Source organism: Colobus angolensis, unplaced genomic scaffold, assembly GCF_000951035.1.
Source record: "Colobus angolensis palliatus isolate OR3802 unplaced genomic scaffold, Cang.pa_1.0 Scaffold397, whole genome shotgun sequence".
In the NCBI taxonomy this organism is placed as follows: Eukaryota; Metazoa; Chordata; class Mammalia; order Primates; family Cercopithecidae; genus Colobus; species Colobus angolensis.
Genome location: NW_012117343.1, coordinates 253,664 through 273,472, shown reverse-complemented (window position 1 = coordinate 273,472; position 19,809 = coordinate 253,664). Strand labels below are relative to the sequence as shown.

At 41.9% G+C, this 19,809-nt stretch overlaps 1 protein-coding gene across 3 annotated transcripts in view; it reads right to left on the bottom strand.

Moving 5' to 3' along the window:
* Positions 1-19,809, bottom strand: part of BICD1 (bicaudal D homolog 1 (Drosophila)) — a 278,365-nt gene that overhangs the window by 147,197 nt on the left and 111,359 nt on the right. For all 3 annotated transcript variants that reach the window (XM_011955142.1, XM_011955143.1, XM_011955144.1), the window contains exon 2: positions 17,830-18,042. In XM_011955142.1, coding sequence (XP_011810532.1) covers positions 17,830-18,042 — 213 coding nt within the window. The remainder of the gene's footprint in view (positions 1-17,829; positions 18,043-19,809) is intronic.

The following is a 19,809-nucleotide window of genomic DNA, read 5'->3' as shown; positions in this document are numbered from 1 at the left end:
AAAAAAAAAAAAAAAAACCACAATATCTGCCAAGAGCAAGAAAGCAAAAGCACAGTAAGACACAGTATGCCTGTATTTAATTTTGTGGCAACTAGGAAAAAAAAATAGCCATGAAGGCTCTTTTCGGAGATGATAATGAAGAAAAGGTTGTGAAACATCATTTCATTGGAAGGCACTACCAGTGAAAGACTAATTCAAAGATGATACAAGATTTTTATTCCACTCCGGGCCTAGATTCGTTATCATTAATTGTTGAGGGCAAGAGAGCAGGTGTTATCCTGATAGGTTCTTTTACGTCCTTCATTCTAACTGCTGAGTTAACTATCCAAGAAAGCTTGTGAGCCACCTGTTTTTACAGACCAACCTCTATCCCATTCTTAGACAGACACACTCTCGTGTAAGCTACAATAAGACACATGAGTAATTCTGCCTATAAATATTGTCACTCTGTTAGTATGTATGTTTTCAAACAACTGTAGGAATATTGTGTGCTAAGCCTATCAGGAAATAGATTTTTATATTCTAGATGTCTATAATCTACTGTAGGCTGTGAGAATAATATATATTGTGACAGCCTGAGAAGAGATGTTTAGGCTGGCAACAGTGGCTCACACCTGTAATCCCAGCACTTTGGGAGGCGGAGGCAGGCAGACTGCTTGAGCCCAAGAGTTTGAGACCAGCCTGGGCAACATGGGGTGATCTCTACAAAAAATACAAAAATTATTCAGGTGTAATTGCACATGGCTGTAGTCCCAGCTACTCAGGAAGCTGAGGCAGGAGGATTGCCAAAATTGTGCCACTGCACTCCAGCCTGGGCAACAGAGTGAGAGACTCTGACTCCAGGGAGAAAAAAAAAAAAAGTGGTGTTTAGTTATAATTCTGCTTTTTTTTTTTTGAGACAGAGTTTCGCTCTTGTTGCCCAGGCTGAAGTGCAGTGGCGCGATCCTGGCTCACTGCAACCTCTGCCTCCCACGTTCAAGTGATTTCCTGCCTCAGCCTCCCAAGTAGCTGGGATTACAGGCATGAGCCACCACATCCAGCTAATTTTGTATTTTTAGTAGAGACAGGGTTTCTCCATGTTGGTTAGGCTGGTCTCGAACTCCCGATCTCAGGTGATCCGCCTGCCTTGGCCTCCCAAAGTGCTGGGATTACAGGCGTGAGCACCACACCTTGCCTAATTTTGCTTTTTAAAAAGCTGTCTTAGTGAAACCAAAACTATATCAGAAAACTATTTCTAAGTAAGTACTTTTAGTGTTCCTAAACAAGTGGTGATATGGAAGCTGGCTAACTAGGTAATCAATGTATAGCCTGTCTTATGAGATGTATAGTGTTCTAATTTAATTCAAATTGAAAGTTAAATTTGGATCTACTAATACAGCTAATACAGTTCAGTCTACAGTATTTGTTTTTAAAAATATGTTTGTTGGATATGCATTAAAAAGTGTAATTTGAGCTATATATAAAAATTCATTATGAGAGCACTAAGCTCATTCATTAGGTTGCTCAAGTATATGTTTCCTATAACCTTCAAGAAATTAAGTCCTGAGTAGATTCTGGTATCCTTGATTGTTAGATTAAGCTGTAAATTCCCTTAGGAGAATTAAATGCCTGAATGGAATCTTAATCAGGCTAGACCTGCCAACTGGGATGTTCTTTGGAAATAGAGGTCAAGATGTAAAAAAAAAAGATTAAAATTGTCCAGTAAGCATCTCAGATGAAATGCTGACTGTGCATTACTTCTCTGCCTACCAGGCTGCACAGGGAACAAAACCTGAACTTAGGGTGGGAGAAAAAGTTTGAAACCAAATCAAGCTATTTTTAGTCCAAGAATCAATATGTACAAAATGGATTGTGCACAGATCTTTATTCTTATGGTCCAAGAAGTTAAAAACTGGTATTTGATGCTATTCAAAAGATAGGAAAGGGGAGGGAGGGAGGGAAGGAAGGAGGAGCAAGGGGGAAGAATGGGAGGGAGGGAGGCAAGAGAGAGGACAGACATCCTTATATATATGCTAAGTACACCATACCAGTTCTACATTTTAAAAAGTAGGCTGCTTTCCACTGCTTAGTTTTAAATGGTGAACAATAACAGATAAAAATGTAATGACCTTGGAAAAACAGTAAAGGGAATGTGCAAGATTACATTTTTTTTTTTTTTTTAAAGACAGAGTATTTCTCTGTCATCCAGGCTGTAGTGCAATGGCACAATCTCAGCTTACTGCAACCTCCTCCTCCTGGGTTCAAGCAATTCTCCTGTCTCAGTCTCCAGAGTAGCTGGGGTTACATGTGCCCGCCACCATGCCCACCTAATTTTTGTATTTTTAGTAGAGATGGGGTTTCACCATATTGGCCAGGCTGGTCTCAAATTTCTGACCTCAAGTGATGCGCCTGCCTTGGCCTCCCAGCAAGATTACTTTTAAAACATAATTTTTTTAAAACCTATGTCAGTGCCAGAGTTGCCATTTCTACAGTATATCCTGGGTAATGCTCTCTGCCATTTCCCATTTAATTTTCCATTTGGCACTGGCTTAAGGACAGGCTATTACACAAGAGGTTGATGTCACTGTCGTATCAGGCCAGAAGTTTCGGCCCCTTCTCATTGTCTAATGCAGAAATAAAGCAGTCACAAATTAAAAGAATTGGTACCATTTTGAAACTGTGTCCAAATAATGTTCAACATTTGATTCCAGAAATATTTAAATATGGTTTTTTTGGAGTAGGGGGTGGGGGGCAGGGTCTCGTTCTGTCACTCAGGCTGGAGTGCAGTGGTATGATCACAGCTCACTGCAGCCTCAACCTCCCAAGTATCTGGGACTACAGGTACACACCACCATGCCCTGCTAATTTTTGTATTTTTTGTAGAGACAGGGTTTTGCCATGTTGCCCAGGATGGTCTCAAACTCCTGGGTTTAAGTGATCTGCTCACCTTGGCCTCCCAAAGTGCTGGGATTACAGGCATGAGTCACCATGCTCAGCCTAAATATGCTTTAATTTTTGAAGTTTTCTCCCTAATATTTGGGATTATGAAGATCCTGTCCTTATTATCTCCCCAAAATAACCTCAAAAAGGCTAAAGATATTTTTGAATAACGAGCAGCTGACATCATTTTGTGAACTATTATAAAGCTATTGTATTCTTTCTCATTGACAAATATAATATCACTTTCCAAATCATGGAAAAAAATACTTCCAAGTCCTTAAAAAGAGAAATTAAATGTCCATGCTCCTTAAAATAATGCATGCATTTTATGACCAATCAATATTCACTGGTTCTATGAGCAGATGAGATGACAGCAGTCAGCATAATAATTTCACAGATGTGTATACTGCACCTTCCTTTAACGGAAACCTGACTCTCCCTTGAGGACACTGTTTCCCCGCAGCCCTCTGAAGTGCTGACTATTTCACTCCCATACCACTGGGCCTGAGACAGATGCCCCTTTTGCTCCATGTGGCTGCTTTCATTCTCCCTCTCTCCTCTCTAAAACTCCTGTGCTTTAAACCTCATGTCATCGGATTCTATCATCCACTATCTAGCATTGTTACAGTGACCTACTGAACACCAACTCATTCCCCTTCATTGCTCATTGCCATTGCCATCATCTCTAGAATTTCTGGTCTTAATTCCTGGCAGTCTCAATACCCACAGAGATGATCTCAATTCTTGAATTCCTATTTATTTATTTGCTTCTTTATTTATTTGAGACAGGGTCTCATTCTGTTGCCTAGACTGGAGTGCAGTGGTGTGACCTTGGCTCACTGTGGCCCTGACCACCTGGGCTCAAGCGATCCTCCCATCTCAGTGTCCTAAAGTGCTAGGAGTACAGGCATGAGCCACTGCATTTAGCTCTGAATTCCTCTTTCCGAGGGATCTTCTCTCCTACAGAAGGCACTCACTCCCATGACTCCCGTGGTTCACTCTCCCAGGTGATTATCGCCCACTTTTGTCCCTTCAAATCTCAGTCCCGCCCCTACCTTCCCTCTCAGCTGCTGACCTTGCTTCCACCGCAGTGAGGAAATGGAAGCAGACTGAAGAGGACTCGCTTCACTCACATCCACCCATGTGCTGGCATCCGCATCCACATATTCTGCTTTTCCAAGCATTACCATATGTTAAATTTTCTAGCTCCTTCTAAGGGCAATCCCTCCATTTTTGTACTAGATTCCATCCCTTTCTCCTTTACTCAAGGAAATCAATTGCTCTAGGTTTTCTTGTCTTTTCTTCTTACATCATTAAAATTTCCCACTTTATGGGGTCATGGCCATTAGCATTCACAAATGTTATTTCTTCCATCTTAAAAAGGAACAAAACCCAACAACTTGCATGTGAGCCCATCTGTCCCCTAGCTACCTCCTCATTTCTTTGGTCCTATTTGCAAAACAAACTCCATGAAAAACACTTCTATTCTCTGTCTGCTATTCCTCTCCTTTTTTTTTGAGACAGAGTCTTGCTCTGTCGCCCAGGCTGGAGTGCAGTGGCAGGATCTCAGCTCACTGCCTCCTGGGTTCAGGCCATTCTCCTGCCTCAGCCTCCTGAGTAGCTGGGACTACAGGCACCCGCCACCGCGCCCGGCTAATTTTTTTGTATTTTTTTTTTAGTAGAGACGGGGTTTCACCGTGGTCTCGATCTCCTGACCTCGTGATCCGCCCGCCTCCGCCTCCCAAAGTGCTGGGATTACAGGCGTGACCCACCGCACCCGGCTAATTCCTCTCCTTTTATTCTCTCTTAAACCTACTATCCTCGGGCTTCTTCTCCCAACACTCTATGGAAACTTCTCTCACTGAGGTGACCAATGACCCTTTGTTGCTAAACACAATGGTCAATATATGTCCTCATCTTGTTTGACCTGTTAGCAGCATCCACACTGTTGATCATTTACTTCCTGGATACCATTTTCTTATTTGGCTTTCAGGAAACATTCTCTACTTTCTTTCTACCTCACTACTAGTTTTCAGTCTCCTCTACCAGTTTCTTTTTTTTCCCCTCACCTCTCAATGCTGCAGTGACCCAGGGCTCAATGCTTGCCCTTTTCTCTCTACATATCTGCCCTTGGTGATTTCACTAATGCCACAGCCTTACATAGCATCTATCTACTGATGGATCCAAAAATTTTTTGTTTTTGTTTTTGTTTTGAGATGGAGTCTCGCTCTGTTGCCAAGGCTGGAGTGCAGTGGCACAATCTTGGCTCACTGCAACCTCCACCTCCTGGGTTCAAGCAATTCTCTTGCCTCAGCCTCCTGAGTGGCTGGAATTATAGGCACACACCACCACGCCTGGCTAATTTTTTGTATTTTTAGTACAGATGGGGTTTTGTCATGTTAGCCAGGCTCGTCTCAAATTCCTGGCCTCAGGTAATCTGCCCACCTCGACCTCCCAAAGTGCTGGGGTTACAGGCGTGATCCCAGGCGCCCGGCTGGGATCCAAAATGTATACCTCAATTCCCAGACCTTTCTCCCAAAGTCTTGGCCCTTATTACCCACTATTCACTCAACATCCACAGGTGGACCTCTAATAGAAATTTAAAACTTAACATGTTCAAAACTGAACTTCTGACCTTCCTTCCTTAAATGTGCTTCATTGGAAGGTTTTCCCATCTCAATCGATAACTCCATTTTTCACGTTGGTCAAGTCTGAGGGTTTACTCAGACTAGAGTTCTTTTCTCATACCTATCTCTCATTCTCTACATTCAACCCACTAGAAAATTCCATTGGGGCCACTCTCAAAAATTATTCAGAATATGAGTACTTTTCACCACTTCTACCCATCATCCCGGTCCAAACCAACATTTTTGCATATCTGGATGACTACAGTAACCTCACATTCCTATCCTTGCCTCAATAAAGTCAGGTTACTCCTTTGCTCAACACCTTCCTGTAGCTTCTCATTTCACTTAAGATAAAAGCCTAAATCCTTTCAATGGTCTACAAGGCCTTACACGATCTGGCTTCCTGTTACCTCTCTGACTTCACGACAGTGTGTATTGGTGAAAGGATAGACACACAGAACAATAGAGCAGAATACAGATTCCAGAAATAGACCTACACAAACATGGCCAATAAATTTTGACAAAAGTGCAAAGGTAAGTGAATGGAGAAAGAGCAGTCTTTTCAACAAATGGACAATTGGACATTTATATGTCATAAAAAGGAACCTCAATCTAAACCGACTCCTTTATGCAAAATTGAACTCAAGGCCCTGCATCAAGAGTCTTAGGACCCCTTTCCAAGAGATCACGGCACTCAACGAGAATCACTCAAAGGGTGGCAGAGTGATCAAGAACACCAAGAGCATCCTAATGTCCTATGTCCATGTGGAACTTATGTTCAATGACATGAAGAATTTGCCAGAGTCCTTCAAAGGGACCAAGAAAGCCATCCTCTACCTTATCCCTTACCGCTCATCTTTCTGTCCTAGAAGAAGAACTCCATGACGGCCTTCGAGATGCCTTTCCACCTGATGAAAGACTGTGACATCAACTAGCCTTTTTGCTGCAAACTACTTCAAAAGAACAGTGAAGGGTGAAGCAGGAGATGGCTGGGAAGCCTTGGCTTCATACAAGTTAACCTTATAGCAGTTTGGACAATGACTGCTATAGGTGGCATTTCAAGCCTCCACAGGTGAGGGCCCCAATAGAGCCTATGGGTACTCTTACATACCCAACAGAGCCTATGTCTTTCCTCTGCCAGTCACCAATGGAACATACCTTTGCCCTTCTGGCTGCCCCAATCCACAGTCCCCATCTGAGTTCTATCCAGGACCTCACATGGTGGATGGAGCGATGGGATGCCTGCATTCCCTGTCACTGCCCTATCTGGGCTAATGGAACCTCTGGTCAGTGGCCCCATTGGTCCTGGCCCCTCTGCTCTGGCAGCCAAAGCCAGAGCTGTAGAAGCAGCTGTCAGTGCTGGGCAACCCACACAACACCTACATACTGAGGAACCAGCCTCTGCCACTACACTATTACAGCTCCCTCCTCTGAAAATAAGAAGACCCAGTAGACCCCCTCCCACCTCCCTGTTTCCCGCCCTCTTTGCCTGCTCCTACCCCTCCCCTTGGGGCAGCATCAGAGGCTAGGGGAGGCGACGGAGGGCCTTGTTCCTCCTTCAAGTCTGACTGTAAAGTTACCAGCAACTGGTGATGAAGGAAGAGAGAGGCCCCTGGCCTCTGAAGAGGTGCCCCCCCTTCCCACACTAGTTCAGAATCCAGGGCGCTGCTCAGCCATGCTCTCTGTTACCATCTTTAGGGCTCTTTTCTGGGGCAAGGGTGTCCCCCTTGTTCTATTTTTGCTCTAGTAGCTTCACATGGAGGAGGCTCTCTAGCCACCTCCTCCTTCACAGTCCATCCAGCTCCCTTGGTCTGGCAGCCACTTTACACTCAACCTCCTGAGCTGTGTATCTTCCCCCAGGACCTCCCCAGGCCCTCCTCACATGCCTTCCCCTGGTCTGTGCCAAGCTGTGGAAGGCCACCATCCAGAAACTGTGAGCCCACATTCCCTTCCCAGCCAGGCTCCAGCCCCAGGCACACTGGCCTTCCCTGTCCTTGAAGAGTTCCAGGGGCTGGGTGGTGTCAGGAGCAAGGCCACCACATCTGGGGAGGAAGCCCCTGTACTTCCCTGCTAGTGTTTCTGGAATTTCTTTCCTATGCCTTTTCTCCTCTCCCTTCCGTCTAGAAGAGTCTTCTCAACTGGGACAGGAGAATGCATGTCTGTCCCATCATGGAATTTGAGGGCCACTAGGTGGGCTGGGAGAAGGGTCGCTGAGGCCTGGGGCCTGGCCTGGCCCTGTGGGATGCCTATGGCCTGCTGGCCACTCAGCCTGCACTCTCCCTTTAAGCTTCATGCCTGGCTGGTGATACGCTCCCTGGATGCATGGAAATTTGCTCTCATTTTTTCCCAGACTAAGTGTGAAGTGAGAAGATGGCTATTTAAAGAGAATTCTCTAATTATTTGACAAAAATCCAGTAAATAAATTAATATAAAATTTAAAAATAGGTCAGGTGCAGTGGCTCACGCCTGTAATCCCAGCACTTTGGGAGGCCGAGACAGGTGGATCACCTGAGGTCAGGAGTTTGAGACCAGCTGACCAACATGGTGAAACCCTGTCTCCACTAAAAATACAAAAATCAGCCAGGCATGGTGGCATGTGCCTGTAGTCCCAGCTGCTTAGGAGGCTGAGGCGGGAGAATCGCTTGAACCCGGGAGGTGGAGGCTACGGTGAGCCAAGATCGTGCCACTGCATTTCAGCATGGGCAACAGAGTGAGACTCCGTCTCAAAGCAAACAAACAAAACAAAACAAAACAAAAAAACTTACCTAGGAAAAGAAACACCCAATTAAAAATGGGCAAAAATCTTGAAAAGACACTATACCAAAGAGAATATATGGAAGGCAAACAAGCACACAAAAAGATGTTCAATATTCTTAGTTAATAGTGAAATGCAAATTAAAACCATAATGAGATATCACTACACACCTATTAGAGTTGCTAAAATTGTAAAAATACTGTCAAGGCCAGGCTGGACGTGGTGGCTCATGCCTGTAATCCCAGCATTTTGGGAGGCTGAGGTGGGGGGGATCACCTGAGGCCAGGAGTTTGAGACCAGCCTGGTCAACACGGTGAAATCCCGTCTCTATAAAAACATTAAAAAATTATCCAAGTGTGGTGGTGGGTGCCTGTAATCACAGCTACTTGGGAGGCTGAGGCAGGAAAATCACTTGAACCCTGGAGGCAGTGAGCTGCGATCACGCCACTGCACTCCAGTCTGGGCAACAAGAGCAAAACTCCGTCTCAAAAAAGCAAAAAAACAAAAACAAAAACAAAAAAAAACAACAAAAAAAACTGTCAATACCAAGGGTTGGAAAGAATAGGGGCAACAGGAACTTTTACACATTGGTAGTGGGAAAGCAAAATGGTACGGCTGCTCTGGAAAACTTAACCATAGACTTACCATATGACCTAGCATTCCCACTCTCCTAAGTATTTACTCCAGAAAAATGAAAACTTCACAAAAACATAAGTGTACATGAATGCTTAAGAAGCTCTAGTCGTAATCACCAAAACCTAAAAACTACTCAACTGTTCTTCAGTAGGTGAACTGATTAAGGCAACCACAATATATCTATAAAGTGGAATAATACTCAGCAATAAAAAGGAACAAACTATTGACACATGTAACAACTTACATGAATCTCAAAGGCATTATGCTGAGAGAAAGGACCCAATCTCAAAAGGTTACATACTGTTTTATTCCACTTATATGACATTCCTGAAAAGAAAAAAAAACAAAACAAAACTATAGTGATAGAGAATAGATCACTGGTTATCAGAGGCTGAGGTAGGAGTGGCTTTGACTACAAAGAGTAGCACTGACCAAGGGAGGTTTCTGAAGTGGTGAAACTGGTCTGCCTCCTGATAGTGGTTGTGGCTATATGAATCTCTTTACGAGTTAAAATTCATGGAACTGGCCAGGCGCAGTGATGCACACTTGTAACCCCAACACTTTAGGAGGCTGAGGTGAGTGGATCACTTGAGGTCAGGAGTTCGAGACCAGCCTGGCCAACATAGTGAAACCCCATCTCTACTAAAAATACAAAATTTAGCCAAGTGTGGTGGTACACACCTGTAATCCTAGCTACTCAGGAGCCTGAGGCAGGAGAATCACTTGAATCTGGGAGGTGGATGTTGCAGTGAGCCGAGATTGCACCACTGCACTCCTGAGTGACAGAGCAAGACTCTATCGCAATAAAATAAAATAAAATTGATAGAACTGTATACACACACACAAAAATTCTATGAGCCTAAATTGCAAACTAATCCTTACAAACAAATCCATTTTGTTATCTGATTTTCCCCAAAAGCATAATCAAATCACAACTATTCAAAAATGAATTGTCTATATTTTGTTAAGACATTGCTTTCAAATTCCCAATGGCATTAATAGACATATTTGTTTACTGTAGCTCAGCAAGTGTTAGAAAGAACTTTTCAACCAAAAGAAATATAGCTCTCTCCTGTGGAATCGCATATGCGCTGCAAGTTTGTTGAGAGAATTAAATGCAATAATGAATGTAGTAAAGTGCTAAGCTTCATACCTGGCATATGGTGAGCTCAATAAATGTTAGCTATGATATTATGATCAGTTACGTAAATCAGTTAAAAACAACGAAAGTTCTCCACTGTTTGGTGCACTGCATTATTCCAGAGAGGTACGAGGTCCATTCCCAACAAGTATGGAGAGGAGGAGACAGGGACAGGCCAGGAAACAGAAAACTTTCCAGCTAGAACCAAGCCATGCCTTCACAGAAATGTCAGCTTCACTCAGCTATGTGTAACCACAGCTCCCAATGACCACTCAGAAGGAAACATCAAAGACTGTAAGAAATACTTTGGTTTTTACTGGATACATTAAATAATTCAATCTTTTCCCTATGATTCAGGTCATCGGCAAGAACATCCAATGCTGTACTAGGTAATAATGCAAGGATTTTTTCATGGACTAGCCAGATATGAAAGGGTGTTTATAGTAATAGGAAGATACCTAGACGGCTCTCCTCTTTGTAAATGTGTGTTCCATTTCCTCTTTTGGTGTCAGGATGTCAGCCATGACTTCTTGCTACTGTCGGATGGTGCTGGGGCCTCCTATGCTGCTCCAACCAAATAGAGCTTCTGTTTTCCTATGTGTGAATAAGTTTGACAACCAAACTTTGAAACAGTAAATACCATTTACAAAGTCCTCTATTTCTTATAAGACACTTTCATGGAAAACATCTCATTTTATCTGCATAAAAATCATGAGGTGTAGGAGAGGTGTATTATAATGTTTATACAAGAAATGAGAAGTTTAATCACACAACTGGTAAAATGGCTGAGCTGGGACCTGAACTCAGAGTTCCTGATTTCTGGGGTTTTTTTGTTTGTTTGTTTTTGTTTTTTTTTTTTTCAGACAGAGTCTCGCTTTGTTGCCAGGCTGGAGTAAAGTGGTACGATCTCAGCTCACTGCAACCTCCGCCTCCTGGGTTCAAGCAATTCTCCTGCCTCAGTCTCCCGAGTAGCTGGGACTACATGCACACGCTACCACGCCCAGCTAATTTTTGTATTTTCAGGAGAGATGGGGTTTCACCATGTTGGCCAGAATGGTCTCAATCTCTTGACCTCATGATCCGCCTGCCTCGGTCTCCCAAAGTGCTGGGATTACAGGCGTGCGCCACAATGCCCAGCCCAGAGTTTCTGATTTCTAATTCCACACTATTACCAAATCTCCTATGTATCAAATACAGGCACATCTTATTTTATTGTGATTAGTTTTATTGAGCTTTGCAAGGTTTTCTTTCTTTTTTTTCCAAATTGAAGGTTTGTGACAACTCTGCATTGAGCATGTCTATTGGCTCCAGTTTTCCAACAGCACGTGCTCACTTTGTGTGTCTGTGTCACATTTTGGTAATTCTTGCAATATTTCAAGCTTTTTCATTATTATTTTATCTGTTATATTGACATGAACCACATCCATGTAAGACAGCAAACTTAACCCATAAACATGTGTGTTCTGACTGCCCCCCTGACCAGCCATTCCCCATCTCTTTCTCCTTGGGCCTTCCTATTCCCTAACATAAGACAATACTGAAATTAGGCCAATTAATAACCCCACAGTGGCCTCAAAGTGTCCAAGGGAAAGAATCATACTTTCAAGGAAAGGAAGAAATGATGAAGCATATGCCAAATTAGCCATGTTAAATTAGCCAAGTTAGCTAAATTGTGAATGCAAAGGAAAAGTTCTTGAAGAAAATTAAAAGTGCTACTCCATTAACACATGAATGATAAGAAAGCGAAACAGCCTCATTTCTGACATGAAGAAAGGTCTGGATAGAAGATCAAACCAGCCAAAGCCTAATCCAGAGCAAGGGCTCTCGTTAATTCTTTTTTTTTTTGAGACAAAGTCTCTTTCTGTAACTCAGGCTGGAGTGCAGTGGTGTGATCTCGATTCACTGCAACCTCTGACTGTTGGGTTCAAGCGATTCTCCTGACTCTAGCTGGGATTACAGGCGTGTACCACCATACTCAGCTAATTTTACTAAAAATATAGAGACGGGGTTTCGTCATGTTGGCCAGCCTGGTCTCAAACTCTTGACCTCAGATGATCCACCCGCCTCAGCCTCCTGAGTAGCTGGGATTACAGGCGTGCACCACCATGCCCAGCTAATTTTACTAAAAATGTAGAAACAGGGTTTCGTCATGTTGGCCAGCCTGGCCTCAAACTCTTGACCTCAAATGATCTACCCGCCTCAGCCTCCCAAAGTGCTGGGATTACAGGCATGAGCCACCGCACCCGGATGCCTCTCTTCAATTCTATGAAGGCTGAGAGAGGTGAACATGCTGCAAAAGAAAAGTTTGATGCTAGCAGAAGTTAGTTTATGAGGTTGAAGGAAAGAAGCCATCTCCATAACATAAAGCGCAAGGTGAAGTAGCAAGTGCTGATGTCATTAACTGATGCAGTAAGTGATCCAACAGATCTAGCTAAGATCATTGATAAAGGTAAACTAAACTAAAAAATAGATTTTCAACACAGACAAAATAACCTTATAGAAGAAACCTTGTAGAAGAAGAATTTTTAAAAACACACAAATTTATCGATCACAGTTCTACAGGCTGAAGATCTAAGATGAAGGTGCTGGCAGGTTCAGTGTCTGGTGAGGGCTGCTCTCTGTGTCCAAGATGGCACTTTGTTGCTGTGCCTTCCAGAGAGGATGAGTGCTGTGTCCTCATATGCTGGAAAGGATAAAAGGGCCAAAAGGCCTAGCCAGTTCCCTCCAGCCCTTATATAAAGTCGCTAATCTCATTCACCAACTAAGTGCCTGACCTCTTAATATTATCACATTGATGATTAAGTTTCAGTGCATGAATTTGAAAGGGGCACATTCAGACCATAGCAGCTACGGTCTGAATTAAAACTTCATATACTTTTCTAGAAATTTCATTAGCTTGAGGCAGGGTTCGGAAGAGGGAAACCTGTGCCCTTGGCAGCTACGGTGACATGGCAAAGAATGGCACATCAGAGCCAGTGTTCCTGACTTCAGATCATGGCCTGTCACTTGGTACCCATGTGCTCTGGACAAGTGATCTGACCTCTCTTTGATCCATGTGCCCCATCAGTAAAACAGGGGTAGAACATAAAAGGAATTGCCTCAGTAGGGTTGTTAGAAAGATTCAGCAGTTAAGGCATGTAAGGTATTTAGAACACTGTCTGGCACTCAATAAATGTTGTCATTTTCACTTTAAATTATAGGCTTAACCTCTACTAAGGTCAATAATTCATTTGATAACTCCAATCTTCTGCATTCCACCTGAAGGCGCCTATCTTATGTGACATCTTTTTATCACATATATACCAATTCTGGTTAGGAATACTGCATAACTGCTTTGTATACTTTGTAAATATTGCAGTTAATTATAACATATCTTTTTTTTTTTTTTTGAGACGGAGTCTTGCTCTGTCGCCCAGGCTGGAGTGCAGTGGCCGGATCTCAGCTCACTGAAAGCTCTGCCTCCTGGGTTTACGCCATTCTCCTGCCTCAGCCTCCTGAGTAGCTGGGACTACATGCACACGCTACCACGCCCAGCTAATTTTTGTATTTTCAGGAGAGATGGGGTTTCACCATGTTGGCCAGAATGGTCTCAATCTCTTGACCTCATGATCCGCCTGCGTCTTGGCCTCCCAAAGTGCTGGGATTACAGGCTTGAGCCACCGCGCCCGGCCAATTCTAACATATCTTATATTTGAGACATTAACTGGTAATTGGGAGCATTAAGTTGTATTCAGTTTCATTAACCTATTTTATGGTTTCATTAATGTGGATTTTAGTTTAGTTTAGTACAAATAAGTATAAAAGTAAATATTACCCAAATTTTAGGCTATCTTCTAGTATATTATACCTACAGGTTGAAGATAGAAAAAATGAAATTCAAACTTATTTACTAAATATCTGTTTACACCCTACAGCAATCTGCTTTCTTTATGCTCTTACCAAAATAATGCTGTGTCAAGAGAACTCAGAGATTTCTCCACTCTGTCTATGACTGGCCCTGTAGGATTAACTCCTAATTAGGTTAAGTTTAACTATTAATTTGGTTTTGCAATTTGGGTGACCAGTTTTTCTTTATACTCCCTGGATTTTATAAAATTATTATTGTTGTTATTATTTTTGAGACAGAGTCTCGCTGTGTCGCCAGGCTGGAGTGCAGTGGCACGATCTCAGTTCAATGCAACTTCTGCCTCCCGGGTTCAAGCAATTCTCTGCCTCAGCCTCCTGAGTAGTTGGGGACAGGCACCCACCACCACGCCTGGCTAAATTTTTAGTAGAAACGGGGTTTCACCACCTTGGGTAGGCTGATCTTGAGCTCATGACCTCGTGATCTACCCGCCTTGGCCTCCCAAAGTGCTGGGATTACAGGCATGAGCCACCACGCCCGACCTATAAAATTATTTAAAGCAGTTTACCACTAAATTCATATATACAATAAGGCTACTAAAAATGTTTAAAAGTGAGAAATAGATTTAAAAAAACCCTAGGTTAGTGTTTTATACTTAAGCATAGCCCCAGAGCTTCTTAACAGTCAAGGCAGAAATAAAAATGTGTAATTCTACTGCCTGATTCATATCATGATGGAAAGAATTTTTGAGGTGATAAATTCAAAGAGATATTTATCTTATCTTTCTTTACCCTAAGAATATAGATCTACATAATGAGTTATATTGTCAATGATATTTTTGGAGGATGCAGAACATTATTAATGATAATTGCTTATGTTTATTACGTATTCACTCTATATCAATATAATCTTAATATAAATTTTACAAACATCATGAATTTAATACTAAAACTTTCAGCAGAGCTGACTAGAATACTGATTTTCTAATACCTAATTCAGTAATTTTTCCATTTTTCACCATACTATCCTGTAACTACTATTTATGGAAGAGAATTTGACATTGTAATCACACACAAACACATACACACACGGGTAAATCTTTCACACTGCACCCAACACATATGCATGCACACACGCCTTTGCCAGGACAACAATACTACTGAAACAGGAAATGAGTCCTTTTAGTAAAGAAAAATGATCCCATTAATTAAGTTATTAAATACACAGCTTCTATCAAACTGATCATTTACTATATTTTGGGTTGGTTATCCTTGCACATTTCTCATGGTCCATTATGTCATAACTGTTCTAAGTTACATGATCTCTCTTCCAATCGCTGTACATCAGTTAATGCATATAGTACAAAAAATAAAACTGAGCTTACAAGGAAATCAAATCTGAGATTTCAACTTAACACCAACCATTAAAAGTCTGTATCAATACACCAAAAAATACAATTTATTCCTAGTCTCCTTTTATGTTAGCTCTAAATGTTAATAATAATTGTCTTAGATACAGCGAAATAAAATGTGTCTGCTGGATTAAAAACAAAAACAAAAACTCAGGGTTATAGTAATATTACCAGCTCTCACCCCATCAGAAAGAACATTAACAAATACATTGTTGGCACACATGAAACACAAGACCTTTTATTTTCTTTTAGTTACCTGACAAATCTGAAGAAACACATTCATAGGCTAAAGTGCCTCAAGCTGTTTTAGATAAAAAATACCTAAATGTGGATATAACAAGTTATTCTCTTACTGAAAATCTGCTATCGAAAATGTATAAAAATTGAAGGGTCACAACCAATTGATTTCTTCAGGAGATCATGGTGCTTATAGCAATGTCCCAATTGTGAGCCTTCCTCAACTTTGACAGGCCAAAAAATCTAAATTAGTGGTTCTTAAAATGTAGTTTTCAGAGCAGCAGCCCCCACATCACCTGGGAACTTGTTAGGGTTGCAAATTATTGGGTCCTACCTCGATCTACTGAATCAGAATCTCTGGGAGGGGGCCCCATGTTCATGAGCTGATGAGTTCCTCCAGGTGATTCAGATGTTCCTTCAAGTTTAAGAACTGATCTGAATGAAAGGCTCCTCAATTTGTTTTTCTTTTGCTGCCTCCATTCATTCCTAACTTGTAACTTCATGCTTAATTAACTTCTGCCACTCATCATAAATCTACTCATTGGAACTGCCCTCCAGCACAGCTGTGTAAGTGAGGATGCTCCATCAATCATCACCACCTTGACTCACGCAGAAAAGCATCTGTGGATTCCCTGCCCCATCCTCAACCTTAGCTGTCCTTGGCTCAGCTGCAGCTGCTACACAATGGGGATTGCAGCTTTCAGAGGATCCATCCAACTGGCCATCAAGACTGCTCTACTCATTGGTCACATCCTTCTCCATAAACCATGCATGTGCACATGGTCCTCATGTTGCCTATGCCACGCCCTCTCTGCCAACTTGCACGTGACCCTGCTGCTCATGGCTGCTGAGGTTGCTCCCTGCAAATGTTTGGTGACTTGCTTAATCCAGAACGGTGGGCTTTGGCTCCACATGACCCTCTGTCCACTTCTGCAGTGGATGCTGGATTGTGCCACTGCACTCCAGATTGGGCAACAGAGTGACACCCTGTCTCAGAAAGAAGGAACCAAAGAGTAGCTGGGGTTTTAATAGTTGTTCACGTCAGAGGGAAATGAGGAGGCCCTGGTATCCTGAAAACTGTCTCATGTTCTTCTCAGTACTCAACACTAACTTCCACTTGACTGGATGCTTTCTCTGTCTTCACAAGTCATATTGCTGTATTTGGGCATATCCAAAGATAATGAGATAAGTAAACCAGAAACCTTGCTGTCAGTATTCATTCGTTCATTGTAATATGAACATGTGTAAATGTAAATTATCTAGAAAATTCCAATAAATTCCGGACAACTTATATCTTATAAAAGTGAAACCCTATTTGCAATATGTCACTTATTTCAAATGTGGATTACTTCTCTTATAGTTTACAATATTGAAGAATATTTTCATCCTACATATTTCTATCACTAAAATGCTCAACTAGTGAGCCCATTTGGTTGTGGACCTGTCAATCACCACTGCATTGGTGTAGGAGTTAGAGGACGTCTGCGTCTCTTCTACAGCTTTCATATCAAAATACGGAGTGAATGATTGAATATAGTTTCCAAAAATGCTCTTACAGGGGTTTGATAGATGAAGCTACTTTTGGCTATCTCTGTTTCCAACATCATCCACTAAAGGATGACTCTGCCAGTCTGAAAATGATATGGCAGGTGATGCTGCCTTGGAAAAGCTAACAAGGAATAGTGAGTTCGGTGGATGCTCAACACTCACAGACCAAGAGAGACTCCCTGACCTAATTCATTCCAGCCGTAATTTGCTGCCTTCTCTATAACCAGAAAAATAGTTTGGGAATCTGCATCACCAGACTCGAAGACTTCTCAGGACACTCGCCTAGGCTGTCATTCCCTGTGAGCAGTGTCCTGAGCCAACACCACTGTCAGCTGGAATTGGGGCTGATACAGAGCATTACAGCCAACCATTCTTCTCCACATTGTATTAAACCAGGTAATGCAGGGAGGAAGTGCTAAGGTCACTGTATTTTTAAAACACCTTTGCAGAAATAGTAAGGCCAATTTCCAAGTCCACAATACATACAAAACTTAATTCTCAAGAAACAATAAAAGAGAGAAAAGCTCATCTCAGAACAAGCTAGTTATCATTTCACTTAAAAATATGGATAAGTTGCTAGCTCAGTATTAGTTGTTTTGTGCTTAATACAGCTCATCTGATTAAATCAAAAGTGTTATTCCTCTCTGCTATGGAGAGAACTTTCTTATTTCTCCCTCTCACAAATGTCTCATAGGGAGTTTGTTTGTTTACCTCCTTCAGATCCTGCACGACGGCGGTGAGCCTCTCATTTTCTGCCTGTACATTAGTGACCACAGCCCGGCTCTGTTTCAGCTCATTCTGCATCTCCAAGATCTTCCCCAGATAATAAGCCTCCTTTGATGCTGACTCCTGCAGAAGTGTTTCCTCCCGAGTCTCTCCATCTTCAGCAACCTTCCGGTGGATGGAGAAGGACTGCCCAAATGCCTGCAGAGTATGTGGGAAGAAACAGAGTGCACAATGAAATGCATCCTAGCCCTCTTTTCAGACTTGGGAAAATGTTTTCTTCTGCTTATATGTGTAAGAAAAGCTACTGTGCAAGACCCCCGAAATATAACAGTCTAGCAGCTCTCACTGATGCTTGAAATAATTCAATTCACTTAACAAGGAAAAAGAAAATTTTAAAATACCTTGCGAAAAAAGATGTAAGGCATTAAAGAAAACTTGAAAAACGTTGCTTGCTTTATGTTCTCATTTTTTTCGACAACTCTTATCCAGAAATAGTTCAGTGCTAATAAGCCCATCAAAATTCATGTCATCTTCATTTTTTTAAAAATTCCACAAATATTTTACAAAAAAGAAAACAATCATTTAGTGTGCTTTCTAATATATTGGCAGTAAGGACAGTCCAATTATAAACAGTATCCTTAAGAGTTAAAATTACCAAACAGCATTTAAATTGCCCAGAACCACAAAAAAAGACACTGAATATCATCTCTGTATAAGAAAACATACATGTCTGTTTATTTGTGCAAAAAGAAATACAGGAGAAAAAAAGCAGAAACTAAACTGGTTACTTATGGGGTGGGTGGGAATGGGGTGGGAAGAATGGGAGAGTGAGATGTGACAGAAGGGATAAGGTGGGATGACACTTTTCTGAAATGCCTCTTCACATAGTTCTTCTTTCTTTTTGAGATGGAGTCTAGCTTGTCACCCAGGATAGAGTGCAGTGGTGTGATCTCGGCTCACTGCAACCTCCGCCTCCTGGGTTCAAGCAATTCTCCTACTTCAGCCTCCCATGTAGCTGGGATTACAGGCTTGAGCCACCGCGCCCGGCCAATTCTAACATATCTTATATTTGAGACATTAACTGGTAATTGGGAGCATTAAGTTGTATTCAGTTTCATTAACCTATTTTATGGTTTCATTAATGTGGATTTTAGTTTAGTTTAGTACAAATAAGTATAAAAGTAAATATTACCCAAATTTTAGGCTATCTTCTAGTATATTATACCTACAGGTTGAAGATAGAAAAAATGAAATTCAAACTTATTTACTAAATATCTGTTTACACCCTACAGCAATCTGCTTTCTTTATGCTCTTACCAAAATAATGCTGTGTCAAGAGAACTCAGAGATTTCTCCACTCTGTCTATGACTGGCCCTGTAGGATTAACTCCTAATTAGGTTAAGTTTAACTATTAATTTGGTTTTGCAATTTGGGTGACCAGTTTTTCTTTATACTCCCTGGATTTTATAAAATTATTATTGTTGTTATTATTTTTGAGACAGAGTCTCGCTGTGTCGCCAGGCTGGAGTGCAGTGGCACGATCTCAGTTCAATGCAACTTCTGCCTCCCGGGTTCAAGCAATTCTCTGCCTCAGCCTCCTGAGTAGTTGGGGACAGGCACCCACCACCACGCCTGGCTAAATTTTTAGTAGAAACGGGGTTTCACCACCTTGGGTAGGCTGATCTTGAGCTCATGACCTCGTGATCTACCCGCCTTGGCCTCCCAAAGTGCTGGGATTACAGGCATGAGCCACCACGCCCGACCTATAAAATTATTTAAAGCAGTTTACCACTAAATTCATATATACAATAAGGCTACTAAAAATGTTTAAAAGTGAGAAATAGATTTAAAAAAACCCTAGGTTAGTGTTTTATACTTAAGCATAGCCCCAGAGCTTCTTAACAGTCAAGGCAGAAATAAAAATGTGTAATTCTACTGCCTGATTCATATCATGATGGAAAGAA